Source organism: Prionailurus bengalensis, chromosome E2 (assembly GCF_016509475.1).
Source record: "Prionailurus bengalensis isolate Pbe53 chromosome E2, Fcat_Pben_1.1_paternal_pri, whole genome shotgun sequence".
NCBI classification, from domain to species: Eukaryota; Metazoa; Chordata; class Mammalia; order Carnivora; family Felidae; genus Prionailurus; species Prionailurus bengalensis.
The window spans coordinates 8,435,624-8,453,499 of NC_057352.1; the positions used below are offsets into that span (position 1 = coordinate 8,435,624).

At 56.8% G+C, this 17,876-nt stretch overlaps 2 protein-coding genes across 8 annotated transcripts in view; both read left to right on the top strand.

Annotated features, from left to right (window-relative positions):
- NUP62 (nucleoporin 62) overlaps positions 1-5,349 on the top strand; it is a 24,826-nt gene extending 19,477 nt beyond the window's left edge. For both annotated transcript variants that reach the window (XM_043598492.1, XM_043598491.1), the window contains exon 2: positions 2,563-5,349. In XM_043598492.1, the coding sequence (XP_043454427.1) occupies positions 2,627-4,207 (1,581 nt within the window). In that variant the 5' untranslated portion in view covers positions 2,563-2,626 and the 3' untranslated portion in view covers positions 4,208-5,349. The remainder of the gene's footprint in view (positions 1-2,562) is intronic.
- Positions 1-17,791, top strand: part of IL4I1 (interleukin 4 induced 1) — a 37,246-nt gene extending 19,455 nt beyond the window's left edge. For 2 of the 6 annotated variants that reach the window (XM_043598487.1, XM_043598484.1), the window contains exons 2-9: positions 6,925-7,047; positions 8,974-9,118; positions 12,515-12,753; positions 13,407-13,519; positions 13,948-14,149; positions 15,830-15,898; positions 16,224-16,360; positions 16,851-17,791. In XM_043598487.1, the coding sequence (XP_043454422.1) occupies positions 9,082-9,118; positions 12,515-12,753; positions 13,407-13,519; positions 13,948-14,149; positions 15,830-15,898; positions 16,224-16,360; positions 16,851-17,772 (1,719 nt within the window). In that variant the 5' untranslated portion in view covers positions 6,925-7,047; positions 8,974-9,081 and the 3' untranslated portion in view covers positions 17,773-17,791. Of the gene's footprint in view, positions 1-6,924; positions 7,048-8,945; positions 9,119-12,052; positions 12,117-12,376; positions 12,412-12,514; positions 12,754-13,406; positions 13,520-13,947; positions 14,150-15,829; positions 15,899-16,223; positions 16,361-16,850 lie in introns of those variants that run through there. The other 4 variants (XM_043598488.1, XM_043598485.1, XM_043598486.1 and 1 more) reach the window with 4 other exon arrangements.
- The last annotated feature ends 85 nt before the right edge of the window (positions 17,792-17,876 follow it).

Consider the following 17,876-nt stretch of genomic DNA (forward strand, 5'->3'; position numbering starts at 1 on the left):
CCCACGGATGCTGGCCTCGCTTCAGCCCAGTAGCTGCCGCCCCACTTTCCTGATAAGGGAACTGAGTCTCAGAGAGGTTTCCTGTCCCTCGTTTGAAACCGGAGCCCTAGGGAGCCACTAGGTCCTACCTCAGGTCTGTCAGATATTTTATGCTTTCCAACCGTGTTCTTTCCCCATGGCTGCTCTCACAAATTTACAGCAGCTTCTTGGCTTAAAATGACAGATTTATTTTCTTACAGTTCAGGAGGTCAAAGTCCGAATTCAGTCTCAAAAGGGCTAAAAGCAGGGTGTCAGCAGGGCACCTGCTGTCACCTTTTTCTAGCTTCTAGAGGTTTGTGTGTTCCCATGCTTGGGTCACTTCCTCTGCATCTCAAAACCATTAATTTAATCACACCTGGAAATTCCTTTTGCTGCACACAGCAGCATATTCCCAGGTTCCAGGGATTCGGGTGTGGGCATCTTCAGGGGGACCACATGGTTAATAGCACTTCCCATACTGACTCCACTGGAAACTATTTAGGGCTCCCACCACCTTCAGGGTCAGCTCCACCTCCCCACCTCGGTCTGGCCCCACCCCAACCCCAGTCACCTTTGAGGCAGGGCCAGCCTAGGGGAGGCTTGTTTAATTCAGTAACTCCATCTATCCTACTTGAGTTGTGATTTTAAAACCTGGCTGCATAAGTTCACTGGTTCCTCAGACTGAATCCACACCCTATAATTTGAGCCTCTTTGAAATACGAGGCTTATAGATTATGTCCCTCCATTGTATGGACAGAACAAACATCAAAGTAGAAAGGGGATGATGTAGTCCCACCACCCAAAGGTGGGCCCTGTCCACATCGGTGTGTCTCCTTCCTGTGCTCCTTTTTTTTTCTTTTTTTTTTTAATTTTTATTTAAACATTTTTTTTTTAATGTTTATTTATTTCAAGAGAGAGAAAGAGACACAGAATCTGAAGCAGGCTCCAGGCTCTGAGCCATCAGCACAGAGCCCAACGCAGGGCTCGAATCCATGAGCCATGAGATCATGACCTGAGCCGAAGTCAGACGCTCAACTGACTGAGCCACCCAGGCACCCCTCAAATTTTTATTTAAATTCTAGTTTGGTTAACATACATACAGTGTAACATTCGTTTCAGGAGTAGAATTTATTGACTCAACACTTAACTGTAACCCCCAGTGCTGATCCTAACAAGTTCCCTCCTTAATGCCCATCAGCCGTTTAGCCCTTCCCGCCCTCCTTGAAAGTTCTGTTTTCCACAGCTGAGATCACACTGCTCTAGTGATGTGCATTCTGCCCAGGTCCCTTTGTTGTCACTTCTTACATTTCTTGTGTGTCGTAAGAGTCTGTCAGTAGGTGTAACGCAGCTCTTCCCTTACACCGAAAACTTAATCCCCTCGCTTGGTGTGAGAAAGTGCCCTGTTGTCCGGGACCCATGCTGGGCCAGTAGAAGTCAGCAAACAGCCCCGTGGCCTGGGGTCAGCTCCTGGCTCCACCCCTTGCTGGCTGGGAGATCCTGGGCAAGTCACCGCAGCCCTCTGAGCCCCACTGTCCTCACCCCACTCTGTCTCGAGGACAGAATCCCTGTCTCCAGGTATTAGTGAGAGTGAGCGTCTGTGAGCAGCCCCTGCGTCAGCTAACAGGTGACTCTGCTTGGGTCTTTTTCAGTCAGAAATCATAGAAATCTAGTCGGCTTAGACTGAACAGGGTTGTGCTGGCTCACGGAGCTTCTAAGGAAGATGGGGTGGGGCCTCTGAGTACGTGTAGATCCTCTGGGCCACATGATCACTTTCTCCCTCTCTCCACTGTCACTCTCTCTGGTGGCAGCTCGGCTGCAGATGGCCAAAAAGGAGGGGGGTGCCCCACACGTGCATCCTCTGTGCCCTACACCTGCAGGTGAAGGCCACCTCCTCTTGAGTGCCTGGAGAGCAGTCCCAGGGGAGGTCTGAGTTAGCTGACTGGGGTCTCCCGTCCACCCCTGAGTTAGAAGGAGGGCAGAGGGATGTGCCAACACGCCCTCCATCCTCCTAACAGGTCAGGGGTGTGCACAGATGGGACCTTCGCCACCTCAGGCCCTGCCGTGCAGCTCAGCTTTCTGGGGCCTTTCTGTGAGTCCAGAAGGGCAGTCAGCGTGGCACTCGGCCAGATCAGCCCACCGCCCACCACCTCCCACCTGTGGTTGGCACGGTATCCTGGGCAGCAGGTCCTCCAGGTGTTATTTTGTGTGCCCTCCTCGGGGCTGAGGTCAGCTCAGGTGCCTGCTCTTTGGCCTTCTCTTCCACGGCAGCAGATACTCCTGCTTGTGCTGAACCTGGCTGCGCACGGCCCAAGCACATCTAGCCCCGAGCACCTGACCCCCAGGGCACCGGCTTATGCTTCCGAATCTTTCTTTGCTAGTTTAACAGGGCCTGTCTGGGCTATAGCAGGGAGCAGGGTGGCGAGCACATATTATAATTATGCAAAGTCCCGCCACCCTCCACACGTTCCATCATGCCATTGAGGTTGCCTTTCCCAAACTGCCATCTGATCACGTGACTTACTGTGCTTTGAAAATCTTCCCAAGGTTGCAGACACCGAGGGATTTGCTCTGGGAGTCAGAGTAGCCGCTGCCACCGGAATCTGGAGCCATGAGCGGGTTTAATTTTGGAGGCACCGGGGCCCCCACAGGCGGGTTCACGTTTGGCACCGCAAAGACGGCAACAACCACGCCTGCTACCGGCTTCTCTTTCTCGACGTCTGGCACTGGCGGATTTAACTTTGGGACTCCCTCCCAGCCAGCTGCAAGCACCCCTTCTACTGGCCTGTTCTCGCTCACCACCCAAGCTCCAGCGACACAGACCCCAGGGTTCAGTTTTGGAACCACAACTCCTGCCACGGGAGGAACGGGATTCTCCTTAGGGATCAGCGCTCCGAAGCTAAACCTGAGCAATGCAGCCACCACCCCAGCCACTGCTCACCCTGGCGGCTTTGGGCTCGGCGGCAGCACCCTCACCAACGCCATCTCGAGCACGGTCACCTCCAGCCAGAGCACAGCACCCGCTGGCTTTGTGTTCGGCTCCACCACCACCTCTGCCGCTCCGTCCACCACACCGGGGGGATTCTCGTTCACAGGCGGAAGCACGTCCCAGAGCGGGACCTCCGGTTTCAGTATTGGCTCCATGGGGAGTTTGGCCCAGCCCACGGCACTGGGCGGACTGCCCTTCACTCCCGCCACGCCGGCAACCACTGGAGCAGGAGCCACTCAGCCAGCTGCTCCTGCACCCGCCGCGGCCACCACCAGTGCCGGGCCCACGCTGTTCGCCTCGCTAGCGACCGCTCCAGCCTCTTCCACCACCACCGGGCTTTCCCTTTGTACCCCGTCGACCACAGCTGCGGCACCCGGGGCCGGGACGCTGGGCTTCAGCTTAAAGGCCCCCGGGGCGGCTTCTACCTCCTCCACGACAACATCCACTGCCACTGCCACCACTGCCACAGCCACCACCACAGCGGCCACCACCACCGCCGGCTTTGCCTTGAATCTGAAGCCACTGGCACCGGCCGGGATCGCCAGCAACGCACCGGCTGCCGCGACCGTGCCTCCTGGCTCCGGTGCGCCCACGGGGGCGTCCGCCAGTCCCGTGATGACCTACGCCCAGCTGGAGAGTCTGATCAACAAGTGGAGCCTGGAGCTGGAGGACCAGGAGCGGCACTTTTTGCAGCAGGCCACACAGGTCAACGCCTGGGACCGCACGCTGATCGAGAATGGGGAGAAGATCACTACCCTCCACCGCGAGGTGGAGAAAGTGAAGCTGGACCAGAAGAGGCTGGACCAAGAGCTCGACTTCATCCTGTCTCAGCAGAAGGAGCTGGAAGACCTGCTGAGCCCGCTGGAGGAGTCGGTCAAGGAGCAGAGCGGGACCGTCTACCTGCAGCACGCCGATGAGGAGCGCGAGAAAACCTACAAGCTCGCCGAGAACATCGACGCGCAGCTGAAGCGCATGGCCCAAGACCTCAAGGACATCATCGAGCACCTGAACACGTCTGGAGGTCCCGCCGACACCAGCGACCCCCTGCAGCAGATCTGCAAGATCCTCAACGCGCACATGGACTCGCTGCAGTGGATCGACCAGAACTCGGCCCTGCTGCAGAGGAAGGTGGAGGAGGTGACCAAGGTGTGCGAGGGGCGTCGCAAAGAGCAGGAGCGCAGCTTCCGGATCACGTTCGACTGAGCTGCCGGCCGTCTTCAGGGCCCGTGGGTACCGAGGGTGTTGGGGGCAGTGGGCGCCGCGTAATTATTGTCTGGTTTTTGGTTGCAGTGAATACTTGTTTGCTCCTTTCTTCAAACGACTGTGCTGTTGAGAACAGTTCTGTGGTCTGGCATTTTGCATTAGTAAAAAGAGAAATATTCCAAGCACTCTGGCCCTGACAGCAGCCTAGTGGGTGTGGTTTCTTTTGTGTATCTTTTGCGTATCCCAGACCCCATCACCTACAACAGCACCCTCCCCATCCTTCTTGGCTCCAGCCAGGTGCTGGAGAAGTGCTGATTCGCACAAACACCATCCGTCTCCCAGCAGGATCCGCTAAGCGGCCACTTGTCCAACACATAGTCGTAGGTGCAGTGAAAAGTCTCCGTCTTCGAGGAGACAGCATCCTCGTATGAGGTGTGTGCATGTGGAAATTCACCACCAGTGCAAAGAAGGGACGTGTGAATAGAACCGACCGTTGGATGTAGAATTTCAAAGGAGGAAGGACAGGTCAGATGAGGGACTTAAATGAGGTGTTGAGAAAAGGGTCAGACTCGAACCGAGAGGTCTTCACTTTGCCTGGCTGACATGCCTCCTGATTGTCCAGGTCTCCTTATCTTAGGCCTCACCTCCTCCAGGAAGCCCTCTCGGCCACCCCAAAAGCTGGGTCAGATGGCTGTCCTGTGGTCCCTGCACCACACTGAGCTCACAGCTTTGATAACACTCGCCACGTGATCTTAGGCCAGCCGGTTACTGCCTCACCATAAGAGTGTGAGCCCCTGCGGGCAAGGAGCGTTCCTTATTCCCTTTTGTGACCTCAGCACCATCCTTCACATTTGCGAATGAATGAACAACAGAGATGAAAAAACAGCATAAAATGTTCATCCACAAAATGGCCTGCTGAAATGGCCACGGGTGCCAGAGGCGGCCACAGACTTGGTTCTGAACTTGACCAACGCTAAAGCAAACCTAGTTAGTTACAGTGAGATCCAGTGTCCAGAAGAACAGAAGGCAACCAGTTGTATCCCAAGTGTCTTTTGTATTTGTCTTTACAGTTTGCTGCACTGTCTGAAATACCTGTGACTGTATATTGCTTTCCTAAATAAAATTTATTGTGGAACAAAAAAGATGCCATTAACGTGGATAACTTAGAAGGCTGGGTAAAAAGAGCAGGTTCCAGGTAAAAACCGCATGAAGTGGCCGTTTGTCTGGAACTCAGAAACCAGCAGAACTAGACGACGCATTTAGGCCCGCCTCTGTGCCAAAACGCAAGTGGTATGTTCCTCTGGTGCTGACGGCAGAGGAGGGACACATGGGAGAGTGTGTGCAGGTGACGTTCTAGGTTATATCTTAGATACACATCAACGTTCAGTCCTTTGCCATCGTCCCGAAGGCGGTAGCTCCGCAGCAGCGGGTGCCATGGGCAGCGTCCCTCTCCATTACCTGGGGCTAGCTGGAGGGTGCTCGTTGTGCTTCAGAGGTGGAAAGCAGGTAAAGCTGGGATGCGGATTTGTTCGGGTCATTTCCACATGCCCAACATTGTGCCTCTTGTCCCCAGCTCCCGTAGGCAAGAATGACGCCCAGCAGTTGGATCTGATCTCCTGCTGCGGGGTGGAGAGTCTGTCCGTCCGGCCTTTGCCTCGCTGAGCCTGCTTTTTCCTAAGGAATGCCCAAAGCTTATTCCTGGAGACCTGTGGTCCAGTTGCCCAAAGTCATGACCATAAGTCGTTTCACATCTTTGGCTTCCCAGAACAAGTGTCTTGCAAAAGCCACAGCAGAGGGAGAAGGGAGCCCCCAGACTAAACCACTTGATTCTCTCTAAAAGCTCCCCACCACCTTCCTGGCAAGTTGGCCTTCAGAGCCTCCGCGACCCGTATCTGACCCCTCTCCCTGAAGGGGGAGGTGGGATGGGGCAGCCTCAAGTCCCCCTAGAAAGTAGGAAGTAGTTCGTATTTTATACACATTTATTCATTCAACACCCATTTTTGGAGCACCTGCTAAATAGCTGGCCTGGCATCGGGGTCACAAAAATGGGATGGTGTTTCTGCCCACACACAGGTTGCTGGCAGGGGCCAGACAGTCGTGCTAAGATTTCCCCTGAGCTTGCATTTCAAATGTATATCATTTGCCTGTTTTGCATATTAAACGCTCATAAAACTTAATTGCTGTCATATAGCTGTATTTTTTAATTTTTTTTTTAGATTAAAAAGATTTTTTTAATGCATTTTTGAGAGAGACAGAGCACAAGGAGGGGAGGGGCAGAGAGAGGGGGACACAGAATCCGAAGCAGCTCCAGGCTCCGAGCTGTCAGTCCAGAACCCAATGTGGGGCTCAAACTTACAAACCGTGAGATCAATACCTTAGCTGAAGTCAAGACGCTTAACCGACTGAGCTACGCAGGTGCCCCAGAGCTGTTTTTTTTTTTGTTGTTTTGTTTTTTTTAATGAAAACATTGAAGTTCCATCTATTTTCTTCCCGTTCCCCAAGGGATCTTGGGCAACCCACTCAAACACAGTTCAAAACCAGGACGATGGCCATGTGGGAGGGCTGGCTACAGTGTTCTGGTGCCACAGGGAAAGCGGCCCCAACAGGCTTCCTCGGGGAGTCAGGGAGGGGTCCCTGAGATTGCAACAGATTCAGCAGCTGACTGGGTACCACCCTGCAGATGATGACTTCATTGTAATTGCCGTTTCCCTTTCCAGGAAGAAAACAGATGCGCTTCTTTGCCAGTGCAGACAAATGGCCTCTGCTTAAGGTTCCTCTTCATTAATTAGTACGAAGACGGCCAATGTGGTGACTAAATTTGGAATCAGTGGCTTTTAAAGGTGAATCTCTCCATAAGCTATACCTGCATTTCTTCTCCCTGTACAGGGATAAGAGTGGCAATTAGATTTGTGGCTATGGCTTTCTGTTAAGCTCAAAGAAACCCTTTCAAACGACTGCCTCTATGGCCCAGCACCTTCCCCAGGATCATGCCTCTTCCTGTCAGCCACAGCTTGGCGTCAGAAGGATCAGATGTCCCCAGACAGCACCCTTGATCTTCTAGGGGAGGTTGAAACCAAGGACTCCCAAGCAGTGGTGTGCTGGTAAATGTTGAATAGCTGGCTCTCCAGAGAAGGGGAGAGCCCTCATGGGGTACCGGTTGTTGATCCCATGGTGGAAATACTCCCACCGGGGCTGATTTCAAGCTATCGACTTGAGGTCACTGAACATGACGTCACTGAGCATGAATTTGGGAAATTGACATGCACTATCTAGATACGGTGAATTCACCCCAAGAATATACAGAATAGTAAAATGTAATCCGGTGATTGGAAAGAAATGAGTTTTGAGTAAATCTGTGTTTCAGGAGATTGATCAGAAATTTTTTTTTTTTTTTTAAGAATGGCTTGCAGAACCAAACCGAGAAAAAGACCCTAAAAATGAAACCATCCGCTCTCGTGCACTGGTATGAGCCAGCCCCAGCATACCACTGCTCCCAAGTTTTCGATCAACCTTGAAATTACTTGGGTGCCTAAAAAGCCTGCCCTCAGACTCTCCGGGCAGCAGTGTTCTGCAGAACTTCCGGGAACAAAATCCCTCAGCCTCAGAAGCCAGCCCCCAGCCAGGCTTGACTCGGCCACGCTGCCCCTGTGCCTGCCCTAGAGTCCTCACACGTTGGCACCGATCACTTCAAACGCCAGTGACTCACCTGGGGCACACACACACTTCACAGGCAGACACCGTCCTGGTCGCACCCATGACCTCCCAAGATTTCCCCGAGGCAGAAACCAGACCTGGTGCGCTGCTGTGCCAGGTTCAGGCCTGGCCTGGGGCTGCGGGGTCCCATTAAGCCCCTTGGTTCCAAGGACACAGACACCAAATCCACCAACCTGAAAGTAATACTCGCTCATTGACAAAGACCCTCAGCATCACTCAATGCCAAGTGGGCCCTGTCTTGAGTTTTGATTCAAACCGACTGTTAATTTTTTTTTCTTCTTTTTTTTTTTTCCAACTGTTAATTTTTTGAGACAATCAGGGAAATGCGGACTTTGGTTTAATGCCATTTTTATTTATTTTTTTAAGTTTATTTTGAGAGACAGAGATAGCACAAGGGGGGGAGGGGCAGAGAGAGAGGGAGAGAATCCCAAGCAGGCTCCACACTGTCAGTGTAGAGCTTGATGCGGGGCTCAAAACTCATGAACCGTGAGATCGTGACCTGAGCCAAAACCAAGACTCGGATGGATATTTAAGTGACTGAGCCACCCAGGTACCCCTGTAGTTTTGGTTTTTAGTTTTTGTTTTTTTAAAGCAAATGAGTTCATATATATTTTTAGAGCAGAAGTTGGTTGGCAAACTACAGTTCCACTTCCTGATTTTGTAAATAAATTTTTATTGGAACACAGCCACAACCAATTCATTTATACATGCTGTGGCTACTTGGAGGGCAGAATTGAGTAGGCAAGACAGAGATGGTGTGGGCCAAAAAGCCCCACATATTTACAGAAAAAGTTTGCAGACCCCTGTTTTCGAGAAGCATCCTGAAGTATTTACCTACAAAATATAAGATGTCTGGTATTTGCTGTAAAATAATCCGAGAGGAAAGAGAAAATGTGAATGAAACAAGATGGGCTAGGAGGCGACGGATGCACTTGAGTTCGGCATCCCAGTCTCTCTGTTGTTACATATGTTTGAAATTTCCATAATGAAAAGCTTTTGAGAAAGGAGGACCTGCTCTCCACAGCCTCACCACTGTTCTGACTTCACACCAGGACCCTGGCACCTTTAATCTAACAGGAATCAGGACAAAGCCACCATCATTCACCCCGTTTCCGCACACGCCCGAAGATGACTTCTGTCCCGGGCTAACCAGAAAGGCCATGGGCACTGAGAGGGCCCCCCAGAGCCAGCTGTGCAGTGAGTGCCCGCCCCCATGGGGCCCAGGGATTCTGGAAACTGGGGAAGGAGGGGCAGGAGGGCTCCGTAGGAAGGGGGACTCTGTCCAGGAGTCAGGCCATAGATCAAGGGCCTCTGGTAAGTCTGTCCTCTGCTCTCTGTACCCCTCCCCGATCCAGGCCCGGAGCCCTGACTTCCACCTGGGGCCCTGGACATCCCCTGGGCAAGGCCCTGCCCTCTTCTGAGACATGGGGAAAGTTTTAGTACCAACCACTCGTGGTCTTTGAACTGACTCTGGGAAAGCGATATATGTAGGCACTAGCCCTCTCCCCTGCACATCTGTGTGGCTGCCACTATTTTTTTCCTGCCCCCATACCCACGTCCCCGTCCTGCACCATATCTGGCCACCTGTGGGAGTTCTGTTCAACATCAACCTAAGCCTAGCCCAGTGGTTCTTAGCCAGGGTGATTTTGCGTCCCCTTCCCCGGAGAATGATTGACAATGCCTGGAGACAGTGTCTTTTGTCACACTTTGAGGGCCGGGTGCTGCTGGCATCCAGAGGGTAAAGGCCGGTGAGGCTGTTTGGCATCCTACGATGCACAGGATGGTCCCCACCAAGATAGCCCCCAATGTCAACAGTGCCGAGGCAGAGAGACCCTGCCCTGGCCCCCTCCCTAGTTCACAAGCCTGAGCTTTCTGCTGGTGAAAAAAGTGCTTAAGAACATGGGACTGGAGCCAGGCTGCTGGGATCACACCCAGGTTCTGCTACTTCTTAGCTGGTGACTTCTCTGGGCCTCGGTTTTCTCCACCGTGAGATGGGGACAGCTAAACCCACCTTGTCAGAATTGTTCCCGGAGTAAATGAAGTGAAGCATGTCTGGCACGTGGTACCAGTCATGTTATAGGTAGCAAGATCAATCAGGCCTGGCCCTAGTAGGGCCCCTGCTCCCTCAGGCACTGGTGGTTTCCAGTCCTGGGTGGCCTCATGAGTTGGGTTCCTCTCCCTTCCTTTCCCTGTCCTGCTGAGCCCCTTGGGTGAGGTCAGCACCCCACTTTTGTTGTAGAGTTCAGGAGGTGAGCTCGGGGCGTGCCCGGAGCCAGGGGATTTTTAAGCGCAATCCTGTGGTGGAGAGACCAGGGGTCTACTCGGACCCCGGCAGGGCCCTCCAAACTGATCTGGGGACCGACACGGCTTGCCAAGACCAGTGCAGGAGTTCCACAGCCCTGCGGCCTCCACCCCTTTCTGCGTCCATGTTACTCCTGCTCGTGACATTGCCATGGGGAAGTAGCACAGATGGGCCTCCGGGGAGGGGCCAGCCGGACCCCCAGCTCTGCAGACCAGGCTCCCCCTCCGACACAAGGTGTCTGGGATTAGAGGAGAAACCAGGCGGTGTGCTCAACTCGTGTCGCCATGAAGGAAGGAGGCAAGGTCTGTGATGGGAAGGCCTTCCCACGCTGAGGCCTGGGGTGAGTCCTGGGGTCCTCCTCCCCCACCTGCCCCCTGTCCATCTGTCAGATCCCTCCTCTGCCAAGAGCAGCTCTGTGAGGTCCACAGTGAGCACGAAGCACTGAGCACAGGACCACCTTAGTGCGCGCTCACCGTGGGGACCGTCTCCGTCGTTTTTGCTGACTGTCCCCTTTGCTTTCTTGGCATTTGGCCTCAAGGCCCAAGGCTCTGTCCAGCTGATTGTGTTTCCTGCTTGGCTGCTGCCTCCCAGGCCCCTGCATCATATGTTTACTGACTCACTCAGATATACCCCCTCCAACCCCCACCCTCCACCAAACCACATCCCTCTTTGATGTACTGTTTGGATTTTCCCATCTTGTTGCTGGAGAGGATCTGCCACCAGCTGCCTGGTGCCTTCTCCCCCCACCCCAAGAAAACCCCCTGAAATTGCCTCTCTACCTCCACCCATTTCAGGGGATCCACCACGTGTCCCCTTGGCTAAAGTCCCAAGGGCCGAGGGACCCCTGCTGCCACGAGTGGGGACCCCTTGAGGCTGGGTCCTCTTGTTCTGACTGCCTGCCCACCTCAGGAAAAAAGCACCCCACAGACAGGTGGAGAAGGCTAAGGCCAAAGGCAGAGAGGCAGAAGCTCCAGTGGCCTTTTTGCTGAGCCCCCAGCACCCTAGTGTGAGCGGAGAGCCACAGTGGTTCTCAACGTAGGGATGGGAAGGGTGAGCACACATCCTGGGCTGTGACTTGTGCAGGGCTGGGGAGCAGGGGTGGGGGTGGGGGGTCATTCCCTGAACCCCTGCCAGCGCCCCCACGGTGACAGCAGCTGGCAATTTCTAAGGAGCAAGTTGTAGTATTGACCCAGGCACTTGTTCACAAGGCCTGACCTGGATTCACGGCCCCCACTTGACAGCTGGAGACCAGAACCACACAGGCAGGCACCAGGCTCAGGACCCGGGCAGGCTGGCCCCGAGCGCATGCCTCTGACCACTGTGCTGTTGCCTGCAAGTCCCACTACTGAGTCCATTTCACGGAGGGGAAGATGGAGGCTCAGAGCAGCCATGTGGGAGGGGAGTGGAGCCAGCAAGGGCCCTTCAGGGCACAGCGACAACTAGACACAGGGACAGACTCAGACTATCACAGGGAACATGCGGCCCCAAGGCCAGAAACCCCCCAACCCCCGCCCCAGGAATTAAGGAGACAGAGCACAGAGGAGGGCAGACACAGGGACCCTGAGACCAGGCACCCTTAGCATGGTTACCTGAGCATTTATTTCCGGCCTTCCAACCGCCCCAGAACTATTTGGGGCAAGAGGAAGAAAATAGACTGATTTGCTTCCTCTCAACCCCCTTTCCCCAACGCCCACCCCCTCCAGCCTCAACTAAATTCTAAGCACCTGACCCTACAACCCAGGAAAGTAGTTTCATTTCCCCCACTGCAGATTTCTCAAAGGGAGGGGAGGGCGGGGCTCAGCTTATTGTTTAAGGACCAAGAAGGGGGCCAGGGCAGACCTTTGGAAGCAACAGGAGAGAGAGGGTGGTACTGCTGTCCACAGAGAGCCCAAGGTAGAGGGGAGGCTGCCAGGAAACTGGGACCCACAGAAATAGACACAGGGAGACAGGGCAGAGGAGAGGGGAACAGAGAAGAGAAGGACAAGGAGGGCAGGGACGGGGACAGGGGGCAGATAGGTGAGCACAGAACAGGAGACTGCTAGAAGGGGAAGATGGAGGCATGAGGCTCCAGAGAGACGGGTGGCCTTAGGGACGGGGCCTGGGGTGGGACCCAGGCCCCTGTCACAGTGGCCCTTGCTTCCCCTCCAAACTAGACACCATCTCCCGCGGAGAGTTATGGCCTCGTCGGGTAAGTAAGCAGGAGAGGGGGGCACAGGGACGGGGGGCACGGAGCCCACTCTCCCCACACATACCTACTGACCTTCCCACTGATCCCGTCCTCCTCCCTCCAGCCCGGTACTTGCTTGTCCTGATCTCCATCTTCTTCAGCCTGGTGGCCTCCCTGGACTGGAAGACTTCCCATAGCCAGGATCCCTTTGAGAAATGTATGCATGATCCTGACTATGAGGTGCTGCTCAAGGTTGTGACCTTGGGCCTCAATCGAACCTCAAAGCCCCAGAGGGTGATTGTGGTTGGTGCCGGTGTGGCTGGGCTGGTAGCTGCCAAGGTGCTCGGTGATGCCGGACACAAGGTGAGAAGTGCTGCTTGCAGTCTACCTGGAGTCTTTTGTGCTGCAGGCTGGGAATCCCGGGTGTTAGGGGCCTGGCCACGTCCCTGTTGAGGGGCTGGTAGGAGGTGGAGAGAGGAGCTGTGCTTTCCCCCTTGGTCTGAGGACTGAAACTGGAGGGGAGGCTGAGAGACCTTTGACCTTCCCTGCCCCACTCTCTCTCATTCCTGAGGGAAGTCCCTCTGAAAGTCCTCCAACCTCCCGGAGGGGAATTTGTGCTGGTGGCCATGGTAACTCCACTCAAGGAACACTGGCTGAGGTCTAACCACTGGCCCTCTCACTGAAAGCCCAGAAGGAGAATGGGCTGGGCCAGGACTTCTGTGCACGGAGGAAATCTTCCCGCCCCTACCCCCACTCCCTAGGCTGGGAAGTTCCTCTGCAATCTGGCTTGCAGTCGTCCTGCTGCAGCTGGGAAACTGCATATTGTACGTGCCTGCTAGGCCATCTGTTCTCCCACCAGCTCCTCTGGCTTTTTCATGTAGAAGGGCGTCCTTCTCTAGTCTAGGTCTGGGCTGCTGTGGGGATGGAAGCTGGGTGCTGGCACAGGGTGGGGATGGGGGGGGTCAGTGGGAGGAGCTGAAGGGCCCTGCTTGGTGCTCCCCACCCCCATCCCTCAGGTCACTATCCTGGAGGCAGACAACAGGATCGGAGGCCGCATCCTCACCTACCGGGACCGGAAGACAGGCTGGATTGGGGAGCTGGGAGCCATGCGCATGCCCAGCTCGCACAGGTGAGGCCTGGCCAGGCAGCCCTGTGGGCACTGAAGCCTCCCCTAGCCCCACCTCTGTTTCCCTGAGGTGCTCAGAGCTCCGTGTCCAGCCAGAGTTCCAGTTCTGCCCTCCCAACCTTGTCTCCTCCACATCGCAAGCCCTCACCCGACCCAAGCTCTGTCCTCATTCCCACTTCAGCCCCAACGAAAGCCTGCCGGGGCTCCATACACGATCTGAAACCTGTACACCTTCAGCCTGCCAGCCTCTCTCTCCTCTCAATCCCGGGCCCCAGCTCCAGTGACCCGCCCTCCCACCCGACTCTAGCCCCGATGCAGACTCAGGTCCATCCCCAACCCCTGCCCCCCCCCTCCGGAAGAGGGGCCCCAACTCCTCCCAGCCCTGTCCCCGCCCCCACCTGACCCTCAGCAGCCTCTCCCGGCTCCTTCAGGATCCTCCACGAGCTCTGCAAGAGTCTGGGACTCAACCTGACCAAATTCACTCAGTATGATGAGAACACGTGGGTAGAGGTCAACAACCTGAAGCTACGCAACTATGTGGTGGAGAAGATGCCAGAGAAGCTGGGCTACAAGCTGCGCCCCAGGGAGAAGAGCCACTCGCCCGAAGAAATCTATCAGATGGCTCTCAACCAGGTAGGCAGCCTCGGGAGCCCCGCGGCCCGTCCCCCACACCCCTCTGCCCTCGGTCTCTGATCCGCTTCTCACGCACGCTGTCCGGACAGCCTCAGATTCTACGAAGGCCTTTGGCTTAAACTTTGGTCTTCGACCTGATGTTTTCCCCATCCATCTTGGGGGACCCAGACTCTTGTCCATGTCCCCCCTCCCCGGGTCATACCCCAGGACCCTCCGGCTCCCACCGAGCTCAGCATCTTCCCTTAACCCCACGCATACTCCCGGGTTCCCCCATCTCACGATGGCCCCATCACCCCCACCCTAGTCACAAGGCAGACAGACTCTCAGGTGCTGTCCTAGCTCCCTCCCTGTCCCTTCCACCACCAGTCAGTCCCCAGCCCCATCCCTCCTGCCCCCTGACTCTCCTGCAGTGTTCCCACCTCTCTGTCCCCACGGGCCCAGCTCTGCTTCAGGCTTTTCACCCTATTCCAGCCCCTGCTCACAGCCCCCTAGGGCTCCCCAGCGCCTTAGCCTCAGGGTCAAGCCCTGAGTGGTCTGGTTTCTCTCACCCCTCTAGCCTCATCTCTCCTCCAAGAAGTGTTTGTTATCCTCCAAAGCCTTCGGAGTGGCCAAACACCCCAGCCCTGCACTCCTTCGTACCCACAATGCTCCTTCACCATCCTGCACCCATGCCCTTGCTTCCTGCCCCCCCTGGCAGGCCTTTTCCCTTTCCCACCCAGGGAACCCTACTAATCCCCCAAGAACCAGGTCCAACGTCCCCTCCTCCAGGAAGCCTTCACTGGTGCCCTCAGGGAGGAGCCAGCCTTGGCCTCCTCCGGGAGCTCCTGTCTGGCTCCCCTCCTGGACCAGGGTGGGCACTGAGTGCAGGCCATTTCTGTGCCCTGGCACTGACCAGTTCAGGGAGCCTAGGGAGACGCAAGGTGAATGATGAGTGAGTGAGCAAAGGAGCACATGCTTTGAGGAGTTCCCCAGCCACAGGGGAAAGCCACGTGGACAGAGAAGAAGGCTAACACCAGATGGGGCTGTGAGGTTCCCAGGAAGGGAGGAGACTTGAACAGCGCAGTAAAGGATGGCCACTCACGTCTCAGGCAAAGACAAGGCAGGGGAACGAGCGCAGTGGTGCGGTGCAGGTGTCGGGGGGCCCGAAAGTGGTCTGGGCCCCGCACACAGTGCTGCAGAACGACAGCTGCTGTAAGATGGTGACTGAGGGGCCCCGGGCCCCGGGGAGCCACAGGAGGGCTGTGGGCAGGGGAGGGTCCAGTGAATAACCCCTCAGGGCTGACAGGGGGCAGAAGGGACTCTGCTTCTGTCTGTGCCCCCAGTGATGCAGGCGACAATCACTAAGCACCAGGAGGATACAGCATTGACTAAAACGGACACGATACCTGCCTGCACTAATTCACAGACTAGGACAAGTGCAGGCCAACGGTACCCAATAGGGCTGAGTGTGACACTGTCAGGGTGGGATGAAGGCTGGGAGATGAGGGGCATTAACAACTTGGGAAGAACTTCCCAGAGTGGAGGGCAAGGCCCAGGGCACAGCATGGACAAGGACTTGAGCAAGAATGGTAAATGGCTGGTCATGGGCAGGTGCGGGAGGAGAACCCAGGTTTGGACCCCAAGTTTGGCCTCTGCAGTCCTGCCCCTGGAGCTCAGCACTGTCCCCTTGTTCCACCACAGGCCCTCAAAGATCTCAAGAAACTGGGCTGCAGAAAGGCAATGAAGAAGTTTGAAAGGCACACGCTCCTGGTGAGTGGGGGCCTTGGCCGTCGCCGTCTGAGAAACAGAAACAAGGAGGGCACCCGTGGGCTTTAGCCCTGGAGTCAGAAGGCAGGAGTCCCGGACTCCAGGCCTGCCACGGCCCTCCTGCCTGACCCGAGGCGGCACACGGCCCCCTCTCTGGGCTTGCGTCCCTCCTCTGGATGGCTAAGCTTCAGAGAACCGTACTAATAAGCTCACGGTCCTGTCACGGAACCAGGAGGCTCAGCCTGGGAGGGACCCCCATGGGAGCGGGGACAGAACAGCCAGGTGCAGGACGCTTGGGTCCTGACCCGGGCGCGCACCCATCCCCCAGGAATACCTCCTCGGGGAGGGGAACTTGAGCCAGCCGGCCGTTCGGCTCCTGGGAGACGTGATGGCCAAGGACGGCTTCTTCTATCTCAGCTTCGCGGAGGCCCTAAGGGCCCACAGCTGCCTCAGCGACCGGCTCCGGTGAGAGGCGGGGCCAGTGGACAGGGCGGGGCCGACGAGGGCCAATGCGGGCGAGAAACGGAGTGGGCGGAGCTGTTGGCGCTGGGTGGGGCGGGACTGGCGGGAAAGGAGCCGGACGCACAGGTGCGGGAAGGGGCACAGAGGGCGGAGAGACGCGGAGCTCGGGTCTGGCCACACGCGCCCTCTCGTCACGGTTCCTCCGGAGGAACTGGATAAGAATGTTCCCGGGAAAAGGTGTGGCTCAGAGAAGAGACGGGGTTCCCGGGTCGCACATTCTCTGCTCCCTGGTCCTCCGGGTGATGTCAGGGACTGGCGAGGTCAAGGGTAGATGAATGAGCGGGGCCCGCGAGAAGGGGCAGGATAAGAGGGGACCCGGCAGGTGAAAACTAGGATGGGTACCGGGGAGTGCCCAGGGCGGGGCCCGCGGGGAGGAGCCCACGAGGCAGGGCAGTGCCCGAGCTCCCGGATCACGCTCTCGCCCTGCCCGCAGGTACAGCCGCATCGTGGGCGGCTGGGACCTGCTGCCGCGCGCGCTGCTGAGCTCGCTGTCGGGGCCAGTGTTGCTGCACGCGCCTGTCGTGGCGATAACGCAGGGGACGCACAATGTGCGCGTGCACGTCGCGAGCTCGCGCGGGGCCCGGAGTCTGAAGGCCATGACCGCCGATGTGGTGCTGCTCACCGCAAGCGGGCCGGCGCTACAGCGCATTGCCTTCTCGCCGCCGCTGACGCGCAGGGGGCAGGAGGCGCTGCGCGCGCTGCACTACGTGCCGGCCACCAAGGTGTTCCTGAGCTTCCGCCGGCCCTTTTGGCACGACGAGCACATCGAGGGCGGCCACTCGAGCACCGCCCGCCCGTCGCGCGTGATATTCTACCCGCCGCCGGGAGAGGGCGCGCTGCTTCTGGCTTCGTACACGTGGTCGGACGCGGCCACCGCCTTCGCCGGCCTGAGCCAGGAGGAGGCGATGCGCGTGGCGCTCGACGACGTGGCGGCGCTGCACGGGACGATCGTGTACCGGCTCTGGGACGGCAGCGGCACAGTCAAACGCTGGGCCGAGGACCCACACAGCCAGGGCGGCTTCGTGGTGCAGCCGCCGACGCTCTGGCAAGACGGCGGGGACGACGGGCAGGACTACGACTGGTCAGTCCCCTACGGCCGCATCTACTTCGCCGGTGAGCACACGGCCTACCCGCACGGCTGGGTGGAGACTGCTGTCAAGTCGGCGCTGCGCGCGGCCGTGTTAATCAACAGCCGCGAAGGGCACAGCCGCGAGGGGCACACGCTGGTCAACGAGGAGGGGCTCGTGCGCCAGGTGCCCAGCCGTCCCCGGTGCGAGTTCCAAAAGGCTGGTGCCACCCACGCTCCGGCCCCACATGGGATGACTGCTCAGCACACCAAGAGACCCGAGCATTAAAAATGTATTTTCAGAAAAAGCCGTGTGGTTCAGTAGCTTCCCCAATGTGCACGAAGCAAAGCCGTTAGCCTTCGTGGTGGAAGGCGCTGCGCCTCGTTCTGGGG